The 24,048-nt window shown below is 37.0% G+C and overlaps 1 protein-coding gene across 1 annotated transcript in view; it reads right to left on the bottom strand.

Moving 5' to 3' along the window:
• LONP2 (lon peptidase 2, peroxisomal) overlaps positions 1 to 24,048 on the bottom strand; it is a 530,106-nt gene that overhangs the window by 457,235 nt on the left and 48,823 nt on the right. Inside the window, exons 3-4 of the mRNA XM_053719407.1 lie at positions 9,870 to 10,104; positions 3,851 to 3,982 (exon numbers count right to left, since the gene is read on the bottom strand). Of these exons, the coding sequence (XP_053575382.1) occupies positions 3,851 to 3,982; positions 9,870 to 10,104 (367 nt within the window). The remainder of the gene's footprint in view (positions 1 to 3,850; positions 3,983 to 9,869; positions 10,105 to 24,048) is intronic.

The following is a 24,048-nucleotide window of genomic DNA, read 5'->3' as shown; positions in this document are numbered from 1 at the left end:
CATCAGATCTATGTCCTGTAAGCCCCATTTGATCACCAAGCAATCGAAAATGTCCTAACAAAAGGAGACCACTCTCACGGATGGACTGATTGATGACTGAGATGATCCACCACCCATTTGTTCACACCTCGTATGTGAATTGCCGATAGGAAGCAATAATTCCTCTCTGCCAAATACAGAGTCTGAGACACTTCCTGCATGGCCAGTGGACTGCATGTACCCCATTGATGATTTATGTAGGCCATCTCCTTGATATTGTCCAATTGGAAACAGATAAACTTTTCCTCTTTTCAATAGGGGCAAGGACTGAATAGCCCAAAGAATTACTCAAACTTCCACAATGTTGATTGGTAACCTTGCCTCTAGGAGACCAAACTCCTTGCACTCTTTGAGAAACCCAGACCCCCCCTCCCCAGCCCAAGAGACTGGTGTCCATCAGCACAACAGACCAAGACTGATGAAGGAAGGATGCCCCAAAGGTCAAAGAAAGACTTTGTGTCCCTGAGTAAATGATTGTCTGATGGAGAAATCCAAAGCAATCTCTTGATCCAAATGTAGATAATTATTTGACCACCGAGGTAGCATGGATAATTGAAGGGATCTCAAGTGAAGAGGGGCAAAATAAACTGCTTCTGAAGCAGCTACCATAAGACCCACCGCCTCAATGTTCAGAGTTACTGATGGAAATGGAGATCTTTGTAGGGAAAGACATGTCCACTGAATCTTTAGTTTGCAAAGTTCTGTCAGGAACTAGATGAATAAGGATTGAGTATGACTCCTATAAATGCTACATTTATAGCAGGATATAATGAGCTTTTGGGTACATTGATTCTTCACCCATTATCTTGAAGGAAAACAGAAGCTTCTGAGTATGAGCAATAGCATTCACATTGCACCAAACTTGTAATACCAGCAAAACATTTGGATGCGCTGGTATTACTAAGTGGAATGCAAATATTGTTTTTGTGAAAGCGATATTTTGCTCTCCACTTGTAATCTAGCCCATAATGTCTTGCATATCTACAGAGACAGAAGTTCTGACTATGTAAATATCATTATGTGTGCTGCTGCACATGCAATAAACATAAACAGCTTGTAGAGATTTGCATATAATAATAATAATAGTGTACATAACTGTACATGAAGTACATTACTGCAAATATTCCAAAAAGCATAAAGTGTACAACAGTATATAACAAGCAGCCTGACATAAAAAAACACCATTTGTTTGGGAGTACAATGCTTTATTGACTTATAAAGAAGTATTAATAGTGCAGATAGTTATAATAAATGATAATGGCACCATATGTCATTATGTTCAGTACAATTTATAATTACACATTTTATAGTAAATTGGGTACACTGTAGATCAGATAAGAATGTGCTAAGGTGTACAGCTGCCTAAAGGTCTTTGCAAAAACACCTGCATAGAGGATGCTATTAAATCTGAACCCTTAGGAATAACTGATTACCCCTAAGTGTATATACAGCATGTAGTGCTTTATCAGCAGCAAGTTTAATAAGAGTATACAACTCAATAAAAATAGCCATGAAATATGCTGCCATAGCCTTGCTAGCTATTCTTACACTCACGGGTATAGTGAGTAGAAGCCTCCTGAGCAACATGCACAGTACATAATTCCTTAGAGGAAGTAAAAGGTGCGGCTGAATTACATGCTCAATTTGAGGTAAATAGCCCTCACAGAGTGTATTGACCTGACATAGTGGAACACGCTTGTAAAAAAACACATGTGATTAATGTACAGGGAGGGTTATCAGTAAATAATTCCTCTAATGTGTTAACATTAATATTAGTGGGGACAGATTCATTTAGTTCCATAGTGTGTAATGGCAGAGTATGTAGAGTCACCAGACATAAACAATCAAATTGGTAGAGCACACTCTACACTAAGCTCAATAACCCCTTTGACACTTTTATTAAAACTTCATTACATGCTCCCAGGCTCTAGACTCTAGCCCAATTAACTCCCTGGCAGTTCCTGCAAGGGGAAGCGTTTATAAAAATGAATTACTCAATTAGAGCTAAAGAAAATACTGCCCAAAAATGTCTTGATACGTTATCTGCCTAGTAACAGTTCCTGAGTGAATAGGAAGCCCAGGAAGCTGAGGGGGCATTGCTACCACCGGGAGAGAAGCCAGTGCCTCAGAGAAGGCTTCAAAGTAATTTTAAGTGTAATACAATTATATAAAGTGCACCAAGCATAATAATTACTTTTCTCTCATAAAAAAGCACGCTCCCCTGCATTACCAGAGTCCTCTATTAAACAGCTAACTGCACTGAGCAGTTAGTGGTTTTCTTAAAGGGCCAGGCACCAACTTTCTAAATTGTGCTATAAATATTTCCATGGCTACCAGAGGGCTGTGAAAGCCAAACAATGTTACATGAGGTATGTCCCTGATAAAAATAGGGTAAGTTGGGACTTGAAAAAAAGAAAAAAAAAGTGGCATGAGGAGAGCCTTGGCTATGCTGTTCCTGTGTCAGAGTACCTAAAATAGCCTCTGGGCTGTGTGTGCTGTGTAAAGTCACTTACCTCACTCAGCACCCCTCCACTGGCTTACCAGGCATGTCAAAGTAGCTGCAGCAGTATCCAGTAGAGAGCTATTCCAGTGCATATATGGGTACCGCAGGGGATTGCAGTAGAAAATACCTGTGTCCCTCAGGGGTAGGCTAAGGATGAGTCCCAGCAATACCTGAGGGTAGTTATGGCTGAATTCTCATAGGGACATACTGTGCAGATAACAGGGTATTCTGATGTTCCTGTATCATTCAGCTGCTGTGTAGTTTCTCTTCTGTTTTTTTTGTGAATGAGAATTCCCAGGAACTCTGTGCCTCACATTGGTCTGAGCTTCCAAATTTAAATCCATAAGCAAGTAGCTGGAAACACCCCTTTTCTCAACCTTCTCCTACAAGGCCAAGAAAAAAACTAAAACAGAGATGGGAGGTGAGAGGGATTTTAAGCTCTGATATGGGTCCTTGACCTTCTCTTAGTGGCTGGAAATATATCCCATATGTTATAGAGGACTGTGGACCACCCAGTACACAGCACCGCCACCCCAAAATGTATAGCTCTCGTACAAAAATCTAATAGTACAATAAGAAATTTAGCTTACTGGGGAATTCCTGACTACACCACTAGTAGTGCCATTAGCGCTTTTCCTTTGAAAACTAAAACAGAGTTGTGAGGCAAGAGGTATTTTAAGCTCTGATATGGGTCCTTGACCTTCTCCTAGTGGCAATTTAAAACAACTTTGCAATTTACTTCTATTATCTAATTTGCTTTCTTTACTTGGTATTTTAATTTTTTTGAAGGGCATAACTAGGTAGACACAGGAGCAGCAATGTCTACTGGGAGCTAGCTCTGTCTGAATCATGAAAGAGAAAAATTGTGTTTTGCGTCTTTTCAACAGATCTACTGGGAGATTACACAGCCGATACAGTATTTTAAAAAATGTAATTTTTACTTTCAATTTTTAAAGTTAAAGAAAATATAATTTTTTTTTTTTTTTTCTTGTGATTTTCAAGCTATGGAATTAGCTGAATTTTTTTAACAAAGGAATCCGATACTTTGAAACAGAGATTAGACAAATGTTATGTTCAAATATTTGTTATGGTAAAAATGATTAATAAGAAATGAGAAATCTGACTACAATTATTATTTTTTCCCGGTTGCGAGAATTGGTAAAATAAAGTGAAACAGGTTTTTAGAGGAAATCAAGAGGATGTTTTCAAGAACATTCAAGTAAAATGTTATATAAATAACAATATTCTGATACTTAAACACTTCCAATACAATTTAAGGGAACATAGCATATTCCGATTATCCCACACCTGGAGCTTTTCTTCATTGGTTGTCCGGATGATAGAACTCAGGACATCTGGCAACAGATCCTTGGGCAGATTATTTAGCAAACGCTTTAATTTGATGACTGCAGGAACAGAACTATCCAGCATGTCCAAAAGCTTTAACAGGAGACAAAGGACAGTTATGAGAAACATTTATATGAGTCACTAAAACTCTGCATAAGAAGGGTCAGATAAACATACCCAAGTTAGCATTAGCAGTAGAAATATAAAACAGGCAAGACTGAAGGTTATTACAACCAAAGAATGTGTTGATTATATAATGTAATATATGAGCTCATTATATAAAAGACATGTATGGAACACCAGGTAGTACATTAACACAGTGTGGCTGATTTATCAAATTCTGAACGCCCCTATAGATTACAGGCTCTCTCTGACTCGGAAGATTGACAGGCCATGATCTCATGCAATTGGTTGAGTGAGAGCAGGGGGTGGCACCTGCTCATGCAATTATAACTATAAGTTGGGTTCACAGGTGAACAGGTTCACTACCTGTGAACCTATTCTGTCTGAAGAATGATAAATCTGTCCCTGCGTACAGTATTTACAAATTGTAAAAAGGAACTGAATCTATTAAGTTGGTGAAACATTAATAGTGAAAGTTTGTAAAAGAATAGAGCAGATGTAACCCTATGAACCTTTATTCATCTGATGGGCCAGCGGTATCGTTCAAAATCTGTATATAAGAACCATAAAAAGGCAGCATTGTACTTTTAACCTCCATACAGGACCCAAAGCACATTATGCATGGGGAAGACAGTGAGTTAAAGGCTGGAGAGTGTGTAGGAGGAGTGCAGACTTTGTGAAAGATACTGGTTTTCCAGACGTAAAGAGTATGATATTCTTTTGTGCTCTGGAAAATAGGGTCCCTTGTGAAATGTTTGTTATTTGTGTCCTCTACCACTAGCCCATCAGTTTTTTATAACCTATACACGGACAATAATGTATTGCATTTTAACCCTTGTATTATTGCACTGATATGCAGATAAACACACAGTGAAGGAATTGTTAAGCACTTACAAGTAAACTCTTCAAAAGAAGTTTAGAAATGTGTAAAATGTTTAAAAAAATATATGTACACAGTGCACACCAACTGTACTTTATTCTAGCAATCCAATCTATGTACAGTGAATACTATTTGATAGAGGAAAATGTTGTTTAGACATGTTTGCGAACATGTAACGTTAATAACATAATTTACACTTACCTCAAATTAATTTCTTTCTTGGTGGTAAGTGTCCACCAAATCCTTACTTGTGGGAATTCACTTCCTGGCCACCAGGAGGAGACAAAGAGACCCCACAACAAAATCTTTAATATCTCTCCCAGTAGTACGCCTAGCCGAGGAAAAGGAGAAGAAAAGAAAGAAAAAAAGAAAGACAGAAAGGTAAAGGAGGTGCAAACTATAAAAAAGATCCAGAAGAAAGGAAAGACTAGGGATGCAACCATATAAGTCCTTAAAAAAAAAAACATCATGAAGAGCTGAAAGTAAATGAGGAATCTAATAGATACCACATATAACCCTGAACTGAATATGCGGACAGACACACATGTCCACCCCTTAAGAAAAAAATATATATAAAAGAGACAAACGGGTCTGAAATAGACATTATAGCACTGAGGCAGATACAGCAACATCGGGAAAAAAAAAGATCTATCTCCAAACTGACAAGTTAGAGGCTGAAAATTGAAAGATTTACACCCCAAAGGGCAGGAATACTGAACCCACATATCCATAAACATGAAATCTTGCCAAAGAAAAAGAGGACAGAGCAGTGCTAAGGACATCTGGTTCAATCCTCCATTGCAATCTCCGACACAAAGCGGAGCTAAGAAAAAAAAAAATTCTATCTGAACACCATCAGAATAGAAGCAGAGAACCAACAGTCAACTGATTACAGTCAGCTGGTAATCAAGCTGCTAGGATGACCTCAGCTATAGATCATCTCAGAAGAGAGACCAACAAGGCTCTTAAAAACCTATGCTGATCAGAACTGAAGAGAGGAAAAGGAATCTCTTGATTAGGGACAGACAACAGAGCCAACCAAATGCCCTACTTCTTGACGAAAGAACAACTGGGAGAGAGAGGGAAGTGGGAGAGATATTTAAGATTTTGTTGGGGGGTCTCTTTGCCTCCTCCTGGTGGCCAGGAAGTGAATTCCCACGAGTAAGGATTTTTGTGGACTCTTACCACCTAGAAAGAAAATACATTGAAGCATAAATAACTCATGAGAATAATAATATGTAATATGCATAAGTACCCCCTATAGTCTTTTACTCCAAAAAGAGACATGAGAGAAAAGAGAGACATAAGAGAGAGGAGAGTGGAGTGGGAGAAGAAAGAGGAGAAGTAGAGAGAACAGAGAGAGAAAGGATAAGAAGGATGAAGAGAGATTGAAGCCAAAAAGAGAGAAGATACAGCTTGAAGAGAGGAACATTAAAGTGATGCAGTTACATGCCCTTATTCATTAGAGCTTGCAACTTTATCACTAGCAACGCTGCATCGCACTGTTTAAAACGAAAAGGAAGTGCATGTTTGTCTATACCAAATCCTGGGACTCTATATCTCACTGGCTGTCAGGGTTAACTCCCACAGAAAAAACTTGGTTTATTCAGCACAGTAAAAAGCATTGTATAACACATGGAAACAGTCTATTTTAGTTGAAAAAGAAAAATCTTATAAATATATGTCCCTTTAAAGAAAATGTGATTTTACAGACAAGAGATAATGGTTTCATATATACATAAAACCATTATATACATACTGGCAGAAAATAATATAAATAATGATAAAATTAACAAGTAGTTAACGTGCATATATAATTTAGCAAAAATACAGAATGGCAAAGATACAGATATTACTTTGCAGTGTGCAAGCTATGGCCGTTGTGACAGATAGCTCTCTGAACGTCCTAATGAATGTGGCAGAGGGAAAAGAACAAAGAATGTAGAATATATTCAAGCATCTGATATAGAGATACTATAAGAATTTTAAATGAGTTAGAAGATAAAGGAGCTATAGGAGAGACAGAAATGGTCCCCACTTTAGATATGGATGACAATTTTGATTTAGAGGCCCTACTCAATCTCTCTTTACATGAACCCTCTGCTGAAATTAAACATTCCAACACTAAGGGAAAACCTACATTTTATCCGGTATGGTCACAAGGAGAACAAATTCCTATATTCACCAAAATGGTCCTTAAAGATATATAACTGGCTTTCAGTGACGAATGTAAATTAGTGAATAAACACAATGACAATCTCACTATACTTGAGAGAAAGGCTCTACAAAAATTGAGCAATAATAGAGATATTGTGATTCGCTCCGCCAATAAAGGCGGAGGTATAGTTATACAGAAGAGAGATCACTACATGGAGGAAGCATTAAAAATTTTGAATGACACCCAAACATATAAGGTTCTGAAGGGGGACCTGATAGTGAAGTTTAATAAAGATTTTGAGAAACTATTGATGGAAGCTAAAAATGAAGGTATTTTAAATATTAATGAGTATAGATTTGTGTCAAATCCCCATCCCACCACACCATTATTTTATCACCTCCCGAAGGTTCACAAAGATGCAACCAATCCACCAGGAAGACCGATTGTGTTGGGGATTGGCTCCCTTTGTGATAATCTCTCCAAATATGTGGACTTTTATCTACAGCCCCTAGTTAGACAGACTCAAGCCTTTTTGAAAGATACACAAGAGGTCATCAACATTTTTAAGGGGATGATGTGGGAGCAGGATATGTTTTGGATAACATGCAATGTCTCTGCACTGTACACCTGCATCCCTCATGATACCGGTGTCGGTGCAGTAGAATTGGAACTCGCAAGATCAAACTTTTCAATGATTCATGCCCAATCTTTGGTTGATAGCATTTCATTTATACTTACTCACAATTACTTTTCCTTTGAGGAGGCTTTTTATTTACAGACTAGAGGGACTGCGATGGGGACAACTTTTGCACCCTCATATGCTAATTTATACATGAATCATTTTGAAAAAGCATACATTTGGAGTAACAACCATTTTGATAAAAACATAGTAAAATATAATCGATTTATCGATGATATTATCATACTGTGGAGGGGCAATGAAACATATCCAAGACTTCTATGAATATATAAACAATAATGAAATGAATTTGAAGTTTACAGGTACTCATTCTAATACATCAATTGAATTTTTAGATCTTACTCTATATAGTGATGATAATAATAAAGTTGCAGTAACCAACTATAGAAAACCTACAGAAAGGAATAGTTTTATTGATTATTCAAGTGCACATAAGAAAAGCTGGAAACAGAATATCCCATATAGCCAGTTTCTGAAAATGCATAGAAATTGCACACATGAGGAAAACTACTTCAAGGAAGCCGAAATTTTGGAAACCAAATTAATTAGGAAGGGCTACAGAAAAGAACTCCTGGAAGAATCTAAGGATAGAGCATTCCATAAAAACAGAGTTGACCTTTTATCTGTAAAAAAAAAACATTTAATAAAGAACAGAAAGAAGCACCTATTAGATTTATTTCTACATATAATGAAGGTTCTAACAAAATTAAAAATATCCTAAAAAAACATTGGCCGATTTTAAAGGCAGATCCAATTTTAGGTAGTAAGTTAGGGGATCAACCCGAGATCACTTTAAAAAAAGGCAAGAATCTAAAGAACATCTTGGCTCCAAGCAAGCTAAGGAATAGGATAGATAACGGGGTGAAGGACAAAATTTAAACTGGTTATCTGGAACCAAGGGCACTTTCAAATGTGGAAAATCTCAATGTCTAATGTGTAAACATATTAATAACAAATTGAAATTTCACAATTCTGATTCTTCCCAGGAATTTAATATAAATATTAGGAGTAACTGTAACTCTATTTATGTAGTGTACCTTTCGGAGTGTGGGTGTGGCCTATTTTAGGTAGGCCGCACCAAAAGAAAAATTAAAAGAAGATTCTATGAGCATGTGTATAACATCAAAGAAAAATTACATAAACACAGTGTACCCAGACACTTCATGGAAGTACATAATTGTGATCCTAGCAGTCTAAGAATCCAGGTGATTGATTGGGTGCCACCTAAAGAGAAAGATAGACTTCTTAAACTTCGTAAATTGGAAAAACTCTATGGATCTATAGAATGAAATGTTTAACACCATTTGTTAAATATAGACATAGATGTTGCGGCACACATGTAATATGGTATAGGAAGGGTATATGATATTAACAATATCACTTATTCATACTGAAGGAGTTTTTTATGTTTTTAAGGTTGATTATCATTGTAATGTATTTTATTAGTAACTATGTAGTCATGGTTTTATGTATTTATTTTTATGTATTTATTATTATGATTGTAATCCCCTTAGGAACAATAAAAATAAAAAAATTAAATATACATACTGCATTTTAGTTAACTATGAGGAGGGAATGAAGAAGTTAATAACTGGGTCTCTCCTGAGGGGTGTGTTTGTTCACTACACTCCCCCTTAATTTGATTGGTCCATGGTACCTATAACTGGAACACTTATACAGGTTTACCACACTTGTCCTCTTGAAAAAGCCTATTTGCAAAACGGGGGAAACGCGTTGAGGTTATTATGTTTATCTGGTAATATCCAGTTATCTGACATTACAGGCCACTATCATTTGGGGTCCAGACAACATCGTGTGGGTCTGTGGTGTTTTTCTGTGAATTAATTTGGTTCCTGTATACCTGCATGTTCACCTATATGCTGCTGTTTTTAAATTGATATCTTGTAAGTGCATCATTGTGTGTGCGCTTCTTGTCCACTTGAGAATAAACTCACTTGAATCCTGGTTGCGCTTTTTGTCTTTCTCTGTTTTTCATATATACATATCAAGTTAACACCAGAATATATTAGTTGAATCACATGTATACCTATTTAAAACATTACATCAATTATTAGGTAAAAAAGAGCAAACACTACTCTCAGTGATGTACAAAACTTACCTGCACTGCATACTTGTAAAATTGCTCAGATAGATCACCTAGAGCCTCCTTTAATTCGGACTTGCTGCTTAATTCTTCAAGTCGATCTAACTGCTCCACTTCTGCGACTGGGTATGGTCTTTCCTTCAGGATTTGCATAATCTGGAAGCGGCATAGGCCTGTGACTAGCAATGTGTAGTGTGGCTTTGGCCAGTTGCTGCCGACCACTTGCACGGCCAATGCTGCAGTACCAATCCTACATAGGAAAGTAACATTAGGACTTTTTAACCAATAACAAAAAATACAAATACACACAATTTCCTATAACATTTAATTTTTTGGGGATTTGCCATTTGTTGTGTACATACAAAATAAGAAAAAATCTATATAAACAGTTAGGGCCAGCAAAAGCAAGCAAACAATAGAACACAACTAAATTGCTTCACATATCACTGGCATGTGTGTGACATAAAACTACCATACTTCCATTGTGTGTGTTTTTTTTTTCCAAACTGTCATACCAGTGGCGTATTTAGGTTTTGTGCTGCCCTAGGCACTTAAAATTTTGCTGCCCCCTAACCCTGTGACCCACTGTGCCCCACCCCAAGCTTTAAAATCTTTTTTTGGTAAGGTTTTTTGTTTTGTTTTATTTTTATGGCATTTTCCAAAGTAAATGTTCACCAGGGCTTTCAAAAACCTTGCACAGGCACACACATATAAACAAGCACACACTCATACTCATATAGTCACAGACACATACGCACACAGAGTTATACACATATACAGAGTCATGTGCGCGTGCAAACTTATCTATCTATTGCTGCAATATATATAAAAAACCCAAACACAGATTTCTTGAAACAATACTTAAGGCTAACAGAACAAAAGGCAATAGCTAGCTGAATAAGATAGGTTCAGAGCTTCTTCTAAACTGTAAGCTCCATGGCCAGTCTCTTATTATAACCCCCTAGAATGTAAGCTCCTTGGGCAAAATCTCCTAATATTTACCTGTATAATACTTCTAAAATAACTGTAAGCTTCTTACAAATATAGCCACAAAAACTGGGCTGCCCCCCTTCAATCTGCTACCCTAGGCAAGTGCCTTGTTTGCCTAGGCCAAAATACGCCTCTGTGTCATACAGATCTTAAAGAGATATGAAACCCAAATTTTCTCATTCATGATTCAGATAGAGCTTACATTCTTGCTTTTTCAAATAAAGATACCAAGAAAACGAATACAATTCGATAATAGGAGTAAATTAGAACGTTGCTTCAAATTGCTTGCTCTATCTGAATCATGAAAGAAAGAAAAATTGGGTTTCATATACATTTAATACAATGTTAATATTGTCTTATAGAATACTCCAACCACACAAAACCCCAGCTTTATCTCGTATCCCCCACTAATTTATTGGAAATTGTTCCAGTTTCTTCAAATTTGTTGGGTTTAAAATGTTTTCTATAGTTTAATCTATAATGTCCATGCTCCAAAAAAGTATGCTAGAGACAACTGCTACAATTTCTTCCCTGGGTTTCTTTTTTTTCTCACTCTGACAATAGCTAAAGAAATACTTTGCAAAACAAATAAGTATATGCACTGTTTTTACTAAACAGTAAAATGTTGAACATATGGAATTGAATAAAATTAGTTAAACACATAGGTAAATTCCTATTTTTGAGCTACCGGCAATTGGTAGATTGTGCAACCGAGGTGCCTGATTAGTTCACTGGTGGTTTTCTGCTCAACAGCTGCAGTGTTTGTGGACTTTGGGACTTTACCAGTATGTCATTATTTGCATTAGAATGTCCCTTTAAAAGAACTAAACCTTACATAACTGTCTCTGATAGTTCACATCTTAATACTCTATTATCTCACTTCTAGCAGTCAGAATGTAATAATTAAAAAGGTACAGTCTAGTCAAAATTTAACTTTCATGATTTAGATAGGGCATGCAATTTTAAACAACTTTCCAATTTACTTTTATCATCAAATTTGATTTGTTCTCTTGTATTCTTTGTTGAAAGCTAAACCTAGGTGACCTCATATGCTAATTTCTAAGCCCATGAAGAACGCCTCTTATCTCAGTGCATTTAGATATTTTTTTCACAGCTAGACATTGTTAGTTCATGAGTGCCATATAGATAACATTATGCTCACTCACTGATTGGCTAAAATGCAAGTCTGTCCAAATATCTCAAATAAGGGGGCAGTCTGCAGAGGCTTTAGATACAAGGTAATCACAGAGGTAAAAAGTATATTAATATAGCTGTGTTGGTTATGCAAATACAGGGAATGGGTAATAAAGAGATTATCTATCTTTTAAAACAATAACATTCTGGAATAGGCTGTCCCTTTAATTGAAAATGAGCTTCTCCAAGGTTTAACCAAGATAAATATTACAGAACTGCATTCCAATTCTTTATCTTTACAGAAATATATTTTCTAGGTATTATTATTTCTCAGACTATTTGTACATGGTTTTTGTGTATACACTGAATAGGTCGGCTTAAAGAAGTCAGCTTTTTATAGAGCAGACATTTAAACCACATAGTATGTTTGTAATATTCTCAGTGTAATGCGTCTGTCTGATCTGTGTTGACATTTTTCAACAGAAAATTGAACACTGTTTGTCTGCGCGACTAAAATGCTTTGTAGTTTAAAAAGCAGCAAGATGCTCACATAAATAATGACATCTAAACTCTATGGCACACTCAGAGGACAGCAGATAGCTTGCTCACAGCTGGTGCACTTGGCTGCGGCAGAAAATGAATCAGATGAATTAAAATGAACATAGATTATGCAGAACAAAATATAACCTTAGACATTTACATTAGTGTAATTATTTTCTTACAGAAATTCCTGTATGAATAAAAAAAACATAATTTATGTAAGAACTTACCTGATAAATTCATTTCTTTCATATTAGCAAGAGTCCATGAGCTAGTGACGTATGGGATATACATTCCTACCAGGAGGGGCAAAGTTTCCCAAACCTCAAAATGCCTATAAATACACCCCTCACCACACCCACAATTCAGTTTAACGAATAGCCAAGAAGTGGGGTGATAAAAAAGTGCGAAAGCATATAAAATAAGGAATTGGAATAATTGTGCTTTATACAAAAAAATCATAACCACCACAAAAAAGGGCGGGCCTCATGGACTCTTGCTAATATGAAAGAAATGAATTTATCAGGTAAGTTCTTACATAAATTATGTTTTCTTTCATGTAATTAGCAAGAGTCCATGAGCTAGTGACGTATGGGATAATGATTACCCAAGATGTGGATCTTTCCACACAAGAGTCACTAGAGAGGGAGGGATAAAATAAAGACAGCCAATTCCTGCTGAAAATAATCCACACCCAAAATAAAGTTTAATGAAAAACATAAGCAGAAGATTCAAACTGAAACCGCTGCCTGAAGTACTTTTCTACCAAAAACTGCTTCAGAAGAAGAAAATACATCAAAATGGTAGAATTTAGTAAAAGTATGCAAAGAGGACCAAGTTGCTGCTTTGCAAATCTGATCAACCGAAGCTTCATTCCTAAACGCCCAGGAAGTAGAAACTGACCTAGTAGAATGAGCTGTAATCCTTTGAGGCGGAGTTTTACCCGACTCAACATAGGCAAGATGAATTAAAGATTTCAACCAAGATGCCAAAGAAATGGCAGAAGCTTTCTGGCCTTTTCTAGAACCGGAAAAGATGACAAATAGACTAGAAGTCTTTCGGAAAGATTTAGTAGCTTCAACATAATATTTCAAAGCTCTAACAACATCCAAAGAATGCAACGATTTCTCCTTAGAATTCTTAGGATTAGGACATAATGAAGGAACCACAATTTCTCTACTAATGTTGTTGGAATTCACAACTTTAGGTAAAAATTCAAAAGAAGTTCGCAACACTGCCTTATCCTGATGAAAAATCAGAAAAGGAGACTCACAAGAAAGAGCAGATAATTCAGAAACTCTTCTGACAGAAGAGATGGCCAAAAGGAACAAAACTTTCCAAGAAAGTAATTTAATGTCCAATGAATGCATAGGTTCAAATGGAGGAGCTTGAAGAGCCCCCAGAACCAAAATCAAACTCCAAGGAGGAGAAATTGACTTAATGACAGGTTTTATACGAACCAAAGCTTGTACAAAACAATGAATATCAGGAAGAATAGCAATCTTTCTGTGAAAAAGAACAGAAAGAGCAGAGATTTGTCCTTTCAAGGAACTTGCGGACAAACCCTTATCTAAACCATCCTGAAGAAACTGTAATATTCTCGGTATTCTAAAAGAATGCCAAGAAAAATGATGAGAAAGACACCAAGAAATATAAGTCTTCCAGACTCTATAATATATCTCTCTAGATACAGATTTACGAGCCTGTAACATAGTATTAATCACAGAGTCAGAGAAACCTCTTTGACCAAGAATCAAGCGTTCAATCTCCATACCTTTAAATTTAAGGATTTGAGATCCTGATGGAAAAAAGGACCTTGAGACAGAAGGTCTGGTCTTAACGGAAGAGTCCACGGTTGGCAAGAGGCCATCCGGACAAGATCCGCATACCAAAACCTGTGAGGCCATGCTGGAGCTACCAGCAGAACAAACGAGCATTCCTTCAGAATCTTGGAGATTACTCTTGGAAGAAGAACTAGAGGCGGAAAGATATAGGCAGGATGATACTTAAAAGGAGGTGATAATGCATCCACTGCCTCCGCCTGAGGATCCCGGAATCTGGACAGATACCTGGGAAGTCTCTTGTTTAGATGAGACGCCATCAGATCTATTTCTGGAAGTTCCCACATTTGAACAATTTGAAGAAATACCTCTGGGTGAAGAGACCATTCGCCCGGATGCAACGTTTGGCGACTGAGATAATCCGCTTCCCAATTGTCTATACCTGGGATATGAACCGCAGAGATTAGACAGGAGCTGGATTCCGCCCAAACCAAAATTCGAGATACTTCTTTCATAGCCAGAGGACTGTGAGTCCCTCCTTGATGATTGATGTATGCCACAGTTGTGACATTGTCTGTCTGAAAACAAATGAACGATTCTCTCTTCAGAAGAGGCCAAAACTGAAGAGCTCTGAAAATTGCACGGAGTTCCAAAATATTGATCGGTAATCTCACCTCCTGAGATTCCCAAACTCCTTGTGCCGTCAGAGATCCCCACACAGCTCCCCAACCTGTGAGACTTGCATCTGTTGAAATTACAGTCCAGGTCGGAAGCACAAAAGAAGACCCCTGAATTAAACGATGGTGATCTGTCCACCACGTTAGAGAGTGTCGAACAATCGGTTTTAAAGATATTAATTGAATAATAATATCATGAGAATCATGATTTGCTACTTGTTGCGCTAAAGTTTCCAACCAAAAAGTTGAAGCTGCAGCAACATCAGCTAATGATATAGCAGGCCTAAGAAGATTACCTGAACACAGATAAGCTTTTCTTAGAAAGGATTCAATTTTCCTATCTAAAGGATCTTTAAACGAAGTACCATCTGACGTAGGAATGGTAGTACGTTTAGCAAGGGTAGAAATAGCCCCATCAACTTTAGGGATTTTGTCCCAAAATTCTAACCTGTCAGACGGTACAGGATATAATTGCTTAAAACGTTTAGAAGGAGTAAATGAATTACCCAATTTATCCCATTCTTTGGAAATTACTGCAGAAATAGCATTAGGAACAGGAAAAACTTCTGGAATAACCACAGGAGATTTAAATACCTTATCTAAACGTTTAGAATTAGTATCAAGAGGACCAGAATCCTCTATTTCTAAAGCAATTAATACTTCTTTAAGTAAAGAACGAATAAATTCCATTTTAAATAAATATGAGGATTTATCAGCATCAATCTCTGAAACAGAATCCTCTGAACCAGAAGAGTCATCAGAATCAGAATGATGATGTTCATTTAAAAATTCATCTGTAGGGAGAGAAGTTTTAAAAGATTTTTTACGTTTACTAGAAGGAGAAATAACAGACATAGCCTTCTTGATGGATTCAGAAACAAAATCTCTTATGTTATCAGGAACATTCTGCACCTTAGATGTTGAAGGAACTGTAACAGACAATGGTACATTACTAAAGGAAATATTATCTGCATTAACAAGTTTGTCATGACAATTAATACAAACAACAGCCGGAGGAATAGCTACCAAAAGTTTACAGCAGATACACTTAGCTTTGGTAGATCCAGCACTAGACAGCGATTTTCCTGTAGTATCTTCTGACTCAGATGCAACGTGAGACATCTTGCAATATGTAAGAGAAAAAACAACATATAAAGCAAAATAGATCAAATTCCTTATATGACAGTTTCAGGAATGGGAAAAAATGCCAAAGAACAAGCTTCTAGCAACCAGAAGCAATGAAAAATGAGACTTAAATAATGTGGAGACAAAAGCGACGCCCATATTTTTTAGCGCCAAATCCACATTATTTGGCGCCTAAATGCTTTTGGCGCCAAAATGACGCCACATCCGGAACGCCGACATCTTTGGCGCAAAATAACGTCAAAAAATTACGCAACTTCCGGCGACACGTATGACGCCGGAAACGGAAAAGAATTTTTGCGCCAAAAAAGTCCACGCCAAGAATGACGCAATAAAATGAAGCATTTTCAGCCCCCGCGAGCCTAACAGCCCACAGGGAAAAAAGAGTCACATTTTTGAAGGTAAGAAAAAATGAATAATTCAAATGCATAATCCCAAATATGAAACTGACTGTCTGAAAAATAAGGAAAGTTGAACATTCTGAGTCAAGGCAAATAAATGTTTGAATACATATATTTAGAACTTTATAAACAAAGTGCCCAACCATAGCTTAGAGTGTCACAGAAAATAAGATTTACTTACCCCAGGACACTCATCTACATGTTTGTAGAAAGCCAAACCAGTACTGAAACGAGAATCAGTAGAGGTAATGGTATATATGAGAGAATATCGTCGATCTGAAAAGGGAGGTAAGAGATGAATCTCTACGACCGATAACAGAGAACCTATGAAATAGACCCCGTAGAAGGAGATCACTGCATTCAAATAGGCAATACTCTCCTCACATCCCTCTGACATTCACTGCACGCTGAGACGAAAACCGGGCTCCAACTTGCTGCGGAGCGCATATAAACGTAGAATCTAGCACAAACTTACTTCACCACCTCCATCGGAGGCAAAGTTTGTAAAACTGAATTGTGGGTGTGGTGAGGGGTGTATTTATAGGCATTTTGAGGTTTGGGGAACTTTGCCCCTCCTGGTAGGAATGTATATCCCATACGTCACTAGCTCATGGACTCTTGCTAATTACATGAAAGAAAAGGATGTTTATGTTTATCTAGATTAGTAGCGATAATTAAAAAGCATGTGTGCATCTTGTCTAGAAACTGCACTGTAACACTTAATGGGTGCATTTTGGTATTGAACAGAAGCAATTTTGTATATACATGCATTAGCAAAAAGGCTTCTAATAAAAGCTAAAGCTGTTTCAAAAGTGTATTTAAGTATGCATCGTGCACTAGCATTTTAAACACAACACTTGTTCAGAAAGCCTAAGTTGCTTGTATCATCTGGTAATGATTCAATTTGTTAATTGTTGACATGATACAAGCCCTACTGATTATCTGAGCAGCTGCATTATTTAAAATGTAAGTGCAGTGAAAATATCTAGCTATGCTTCGCATGCATCAAAAAACATTAACACTAAAACAGTGATAACTCTTTATAGAAGCATTTTTGCCAATACATGTATATTGAAAATATGTTTCTATTCAAAAATGCAATAAATCTATGTGCCTTTATATTTTGACTGGAATGTCCCTTTAATACTCCATGATTTTCTGTAAAAAAATGTGCTTGTCTATACAGAGGCCAAAAAAGCAAAACCTGTAACCTATGTTTTCAGAGTACTACTTACAATTGCCTAAACCATCTGTTTCATTTACAGTCATTTGCAGGTTTTTGGCCTCTCTGGGGAGTGGGGTACACATGCCACAGTTTTAGGAAGAAAACACTTCAGGACTTGTAAGTTTTTAGCAGCTTCATTAAAGAGACAGTATATACCAATTTTCATATAAATACATGTAATACAATATTATAAAGAAGAATATTCACATATACTGATATAAAACTCCAGTAAAAAAACTTTTAAAACATACTTAGAAGCTCCCAATTTAGCACTGTTGATGAGGTTAGGTTGGGAGACCCACTGAAATGGGCTGTCAAAGCAATAAAAGCAGACACTCCCCCTACTCTGCCTATGAAAAGACTGATTACAGAAGCTGGAGTCAGTAGACATCAGTATACATTTAAAATTTTGGGGCTTGGTTAGGAGTCTGAAAATCAGCACAATGTTATTTAAAAATAAGCAAAACTATAGATTTTTACAAAAACACCCCAGATTGGGCTTTATAAATGGACCATCTACAAAACATTTATAAAAGAAAAATAGAGTTTACAATGTCCCTTCAAGGGTGAAAAATGTATTATATTTTTTGGCAATGAGATTTAAAGGGAAGGTGTAACGTTTGAATGTTGATGCTAAAATGCTTTTATTCAAAAACAGAAATACACTCATGTTTTGACTTGAATGTCCCTTTAAAATGACTGTAAATAAGTCTTTAAGCTAGTTATGTGCATTTTTCATTTTTAAGAAAAAGAGATTGCTTCATTTTGAGGATACATCAACTCATGCCATCATATTCCTAATTCAAGTGTTAATACACAGATGTCAGTGTGAATTGAGGCTTTACTCTCTAAGATGATAGAGCCTCTGTATTATTCAAGCCTGTTTTCCACTCCCTAAGAGGCTGATATAGATAAAGTAATAAAGTTCAGATTCACAAAATAAAGCCTTTTTTAGCCTCTCTTTAAAAAAGTGATCACTGCTTTTGTTGTAGAATGTTTATCACAAGGTTCTAACACACACTGGAAAATCAGTCTTACACTTTATAATTATATGTATAAAGATTTACAGAAGTATAGCAATGAGTTGGGGTGCAAATCATACACATCTAGCAGAAAACATGTCCTCTCTTAATTTGCTGACATGTGCACAGTATTAATGCTGACATATGTCTGAACTTCCTATTTAGGACATTAGAAGAAAAAAAAAAACTTAAAACAGATTAAAATGTTAATTGTAAACTTATGTTTCTTGTTCCCATGTGATCAGGACCAGGAATTTTAACCTTAAGCAGCTGTGGGAGAAAACATATGGAATTATTTTGCAGCTTGTCTCTTAACCCTTTTTCAACCAACAAATTTAAGTAATGAATTGGAATGTCCATTGTCCTCATGCCCTTATAGGGCGCGATCAGATATACGGCGCAGGTTACGGCGCAAGCGTGGAAACCTGCGCCGCCCGTAATTTCACCTTGCACAGCGAGCTATCACATATATGGCGCCGACAGTAGATAAAGTGCCGTAAGTCGGACAATCTAGCGATGTCCAGAAATAAGCGTAAGTACAAATTTCTGGAGTCGCCAGTGACTTACGGCACTTTAGAAACTGCCGCCTAAAAAAACTGACTAAAATATTAAATCTCCCATTACTGTCTAACACGCCTCCCAAAAATAGCCCGAAACGTACACCCCTCTATCCGCAATCCTCTCACTCCTAACAATAAATGTATTAACCCCTAAACCACCGCTCCCGGACCCCACTGCCACCTATATTATATGTATTACCCCCTAATCTGACCCCCCTTCACCGCCGCCATCTATATTATATGTAGTACCCCCTAAGCTGACCCCCCTACACTCCCGCCACCTATAATAACTCTATTAACCCCTAATCTGAGCCCCCTACATCGCCGCCACCTATAATAACTCTATTAACCCCTAATCTGAGCCCCCTACACCGCCGCCACCTATTTTAAATATCTTAACCCCTAATCTGATCCCCCTACACCTATTTTAAATATATTAACCCCTAAACCCAAGTCTAACCCTAACACCCCCTAACTTAATTATTATTGAAATAAATCTAAATAATATTAATATTATTAACTAAATTATTCCTATTTAAAACTAAATACTTACCTATAAAATAAACCCTAAGATAGCTACAATATAATTAATAATTATATTGTAGCTATTTTAGGGTTTATATTTATTTTACAAGTAACTTTGTATTTATTTTAACTAGGTACAATAGCTATTAAATATTTAATAACTATTTAATAGCTACCTAGTTAAAATAATTACAAAATTACCTGTAAAATAAATCCTAACCTAAATTACAATTAAACCTAACACTACACTATCAATAAATTAATTAAATAAACTACAATTATCTAAACTAAAATACAATTAAATACACTAAACTATATTACAAAAAAAACAAAACACTAAATTACAAAAAATAAAAGATTACAAGATTTTTAAGCTAATTACACCTAATCTAAGCCCCCTAATAAAATAAAAAATCCCCCCAAAATAATAAAAATGTCCCTACCCTAAACTAAATTACAAAAGTAATCAGCTCTATTACCAGCCCTTAAAAGGGCCTTATGTGGGGCATTGCCCCAAAGTAATCAGCTCTTTTACCTGTAAAAAAAAAAAGAACAACCCCCCCCCCATTACAACCCACCACCCACACACCCCTACTCTAAAACCCACCCGATCCCCTCTTAAAAAAACCTAAGTCTAACACCCAAGTGCTCCTTACCTGTCCTGAAGACCGGTGGAGAAGGTCCTGTTCCAGGCGGTGAAGTCTTCTTCCAGGCGGCAACCTCTTCTTCTTCCAGGAACCAGCCGGCTCGGAGCGGAGGAGTTGAAGACCAATGACCGCGGAGCTGAAGACCGTCCACTCTGGAACTGAAGACCGCGGAGCCATGGAGCGTGGAGGATCCTCTTCATACGATCTCCGCCGTACACTGAATAGGAATTCAAGGTACGCGATTAAAAATGGCGTCCCTTGAATTCCTATTGGCTGATTTGAGCCTTCAAATTCAAATCAGCCAATTGGATGAAAGCTACTGTAATTCTATTGGCTGATTTAAATAGCCAATAGAATAAGAGCTACTGTAATTATATTGGCTATTAAATCAGCCAATAGAATGTCAGTAGCTCTTATTCTATTGGCTATTCAAATCAGCCAATAGAATTAAAGTAGCTCTCATCCGATTGGCTGATTTGAGTTTGAAGGCTCAAATCAGCCAATAGGAATTCAAGGGACGCCATTTTTAATCTCGTACCTTGAATTCCTATTCAGTGTACGGCGGAGATCGTATGAAGAGGATCCTCCACGCTCCATGGCTCCGGTCTTCAGTTCCAGAATCGCCGGTCTTCAGTTCCAGAGTGGATGGTCTTCAGCTCCGCGGTCATCGGTCTTCAACTCCTCCGCTCCGCGCCGGCTGGTTCCTGGAAGAAGACTATGTCGCCGCTTGGAAGAAGGCTTCTCCGCCTGGAACAGGACCTTCTCCGCCGGTCTTCAGGACAGGTAAGGAGCACTTGGGTGTTAGACTTAGGTTTTTTTAAGGGGGGATCAGGTGGGTTTTAGAGTAGGGGTGTGTGGGTTGTAATGGGGGGGGTTGTTCTTTTTTTTACAGGTAAAAGAGCTGATTACTTTGGGGCAATGCCCTGCAAAAGGCCCTTTTAAGGGCTGGTAATAGAGCTGATTACTTTTGTAATTTAGTTTAGGGTAGAGACATTTTATTATTTTGGGGGGCTTTTTTATTTTATTAGGGGGCTTAGATTAGGTGTAATTAGCTTAAAATTCTTGTAATCTTTTTTAATTTTTTTAATTTAGTGTTTGTTTGTTTTTGTAATATACTTTAGTGTATTTAATTGTATTTTAGTTTAGATAATTTTAGTTTAATTAATTTATTGATAGTGTAGTGTTAGGTGTAATGGTAACTTAGGTTAGGATTTATTTTACAGGTTATTTTGTAATTATTTTAACTAGATAGCAATTAAATAGTTATTAACTATTTAATAGCTATTGTACCTAGTTAAAATAAATACAAAGTTACCTGTAAAATAAATATAAACCCTAAAATAGCTACAATGTAATTATTAATTATATTGTAGCTATCTTAGGGTTTATTTTATAGGTAAGTATTAAGTTTTAAATAGAAATAATTTAGTTAATATTAATATTATATAGATTTATTTCAATAATAATTAAGTTAGGGGGTGTTAGGGTTAGACTTAGGTTTAGGGGTTAATATATTTAAAATAGGTGGCGGCGGTGTAGGGGGCTCAGATTAGGGGTTAATATAGGTGGCGGCGGTGTAGGGGATTAGATTAGGGGTTAATATATTTAATGTAGCTGGCGGCGGTGTAGGGGGATCATATTAGGGGTTAATATATTTAAAATAGGTGGTGGCTGTGTAGGGGGATTAGATTAGGGGTTAATATATTTAAAATAGGTGGCAGCGGTGTAGGGGGCTCAGATTAGGGGTTAATATAGGTGGCGGCGGTGTAGGGGGATTAGATTAGGGGTTAATATATTTAATGTAGCTGGCGGCGGTGTAGGGGGATCATATTAGGGGTTAATATATTTAAAATAGGTGGCAGCGGTGTAGGGGGCTCAGATTAGGGGTTAATAAATGTAATATAGGTGGCGGCGGTGTAAGGGGGTCAGATTAGGGGGTAATACATATAATATAGGTGGCGGAGGTGTAGGGGGGTCAGATTAGGGGGTAATACATATAATATAGGTGGCGGCGGTGTAGGGGGGTCAGATTAGGGGGTAATACATATAATATAGGTGGCAGCATTGTAGGGGGTCAGATTAGGGGGTAATACATTAATATAGGTGGTGGCGAGGTCCGGGAGCGGCGGTTTAGGGGTTAAACACTTTATTATGTATTGCGGTGGGGGATTGCGGTTGACAGGTAGATAGACAATGCGCATGCGTTAGGTGTTAGGTTTTATTTTGCAGGTAGTTTAGGGAGTTACAAAGCTCCAATACTCAGCGTAAGGCTTACTACGCCTGCATTTTGTGGCGAGGTGAAAATGTAGTAAGATTTCTCCATTTTCGCCACGTAAGTCCTTACGCTGTATATTGGATACCAAACTGCGCAGGTTTGGTATATCACTCTATGGGCAAAAAAACTACGGCCGAAGGGTGAAATATACGAGCGTAACTTCTAGTAGGCTTAGGTATAGAGACTTAGGAAAAGTGGTACATACAGAAAAGCCCAAAAGGGCTTAGTTGATAAGTATAGATCTTTAAAGGATTCCAAGATGAATGCTGTGGACATTGCTTAAAAAAAATTTAAAAAATAAAAATGGAGGGGAAAAAAGGGGACTCAAAAAGGGACAGTAAATTCAAAAGTAAACTTTCATGACTCAGAGCCTGTCATTTTACACAACTTTCCAATTTAGTTCTATTATCAAATTTTCTTTATTCTCTTAGTATCCTTTGATTAAGAGCATGCAATTGTAGGCTCAGGAGTAGGAACCCACTAATGGGAGCTAGCTGATGATTGGTGGTGGCAGATATATGCCTATTGTCACTGGTTCACCAGATGTGTTCAGCTAGCTCCCAGTAGTGCATTGCTGTTGCTAAACCTACCCATTTACCACAGGATACCAAGAGAAAGAAGCACCTTTAATAATAGAAATAAACTGGAAATTTGGTTAAAAGTACTCTCTCTCTCTGACTCATGAAAGTTTAATTTTAATTTTACTGTCCCTTTAATTTTTAGGAGGGAAGTGATCTGTTGATGACTCGGGAGGACCAGTCAAGTAAAAGGAAAATTATCTTCTGGAAAAGGACTGTATATTGTGCTCAAAGAGACATGAAACCCAAAATGTTTATGATTAAGACAGAGCATACACTTACTTTTATAATTTAATTTGCTTCATTTTTTTGGCATCCTTTGTTACAAATCATACCTAGGTAGGCAGGAGCAGCAATACACTTCTGGGAGCTAGCTGCTGATTGGTGACTGCACATGAATGCCTCTGCACATTGGCTCACCTGATATGTCAGCTAGCTCTCAGTAGTGCATTGCTGTTTTCTTCCACAAATAATACCAAGAGAAGGAAGCAAATTTGATAACAGAAGTAAATTGGAAATGTGCACAATTGTATGCTCTATCTACATTATCAAAAGAAAACATTTGTGTTTCATGTCCCTTTAATCTCTGTCTCATGCAAATGATTATTCGTCCTTCTGCAGAGGCCAATTTATATTCGCTCTTTACTAGTTTTATTCTTTATCATAATAATCTTCTTATTGTTTAAAAATGCTAAT

The sequence above is a fragment of the Bombina bombina genome, chromosome 1, assembly GCF_027579735.1.
Source record: "Bombina bombina isolate aBomBom1 chromosome 1, aBomBom1.pri, whole genome shotgun sequence".
NCBI lineage: Eukaryota > Metazoa > Chordata > Amphibia > Anura > Bombinatoridae > Bombina > Bombina bombina.
Note: the sequence above shows the minus strand (reverse complement) of the source record. Positions and strands in the feature narration are given on the sequence as shown.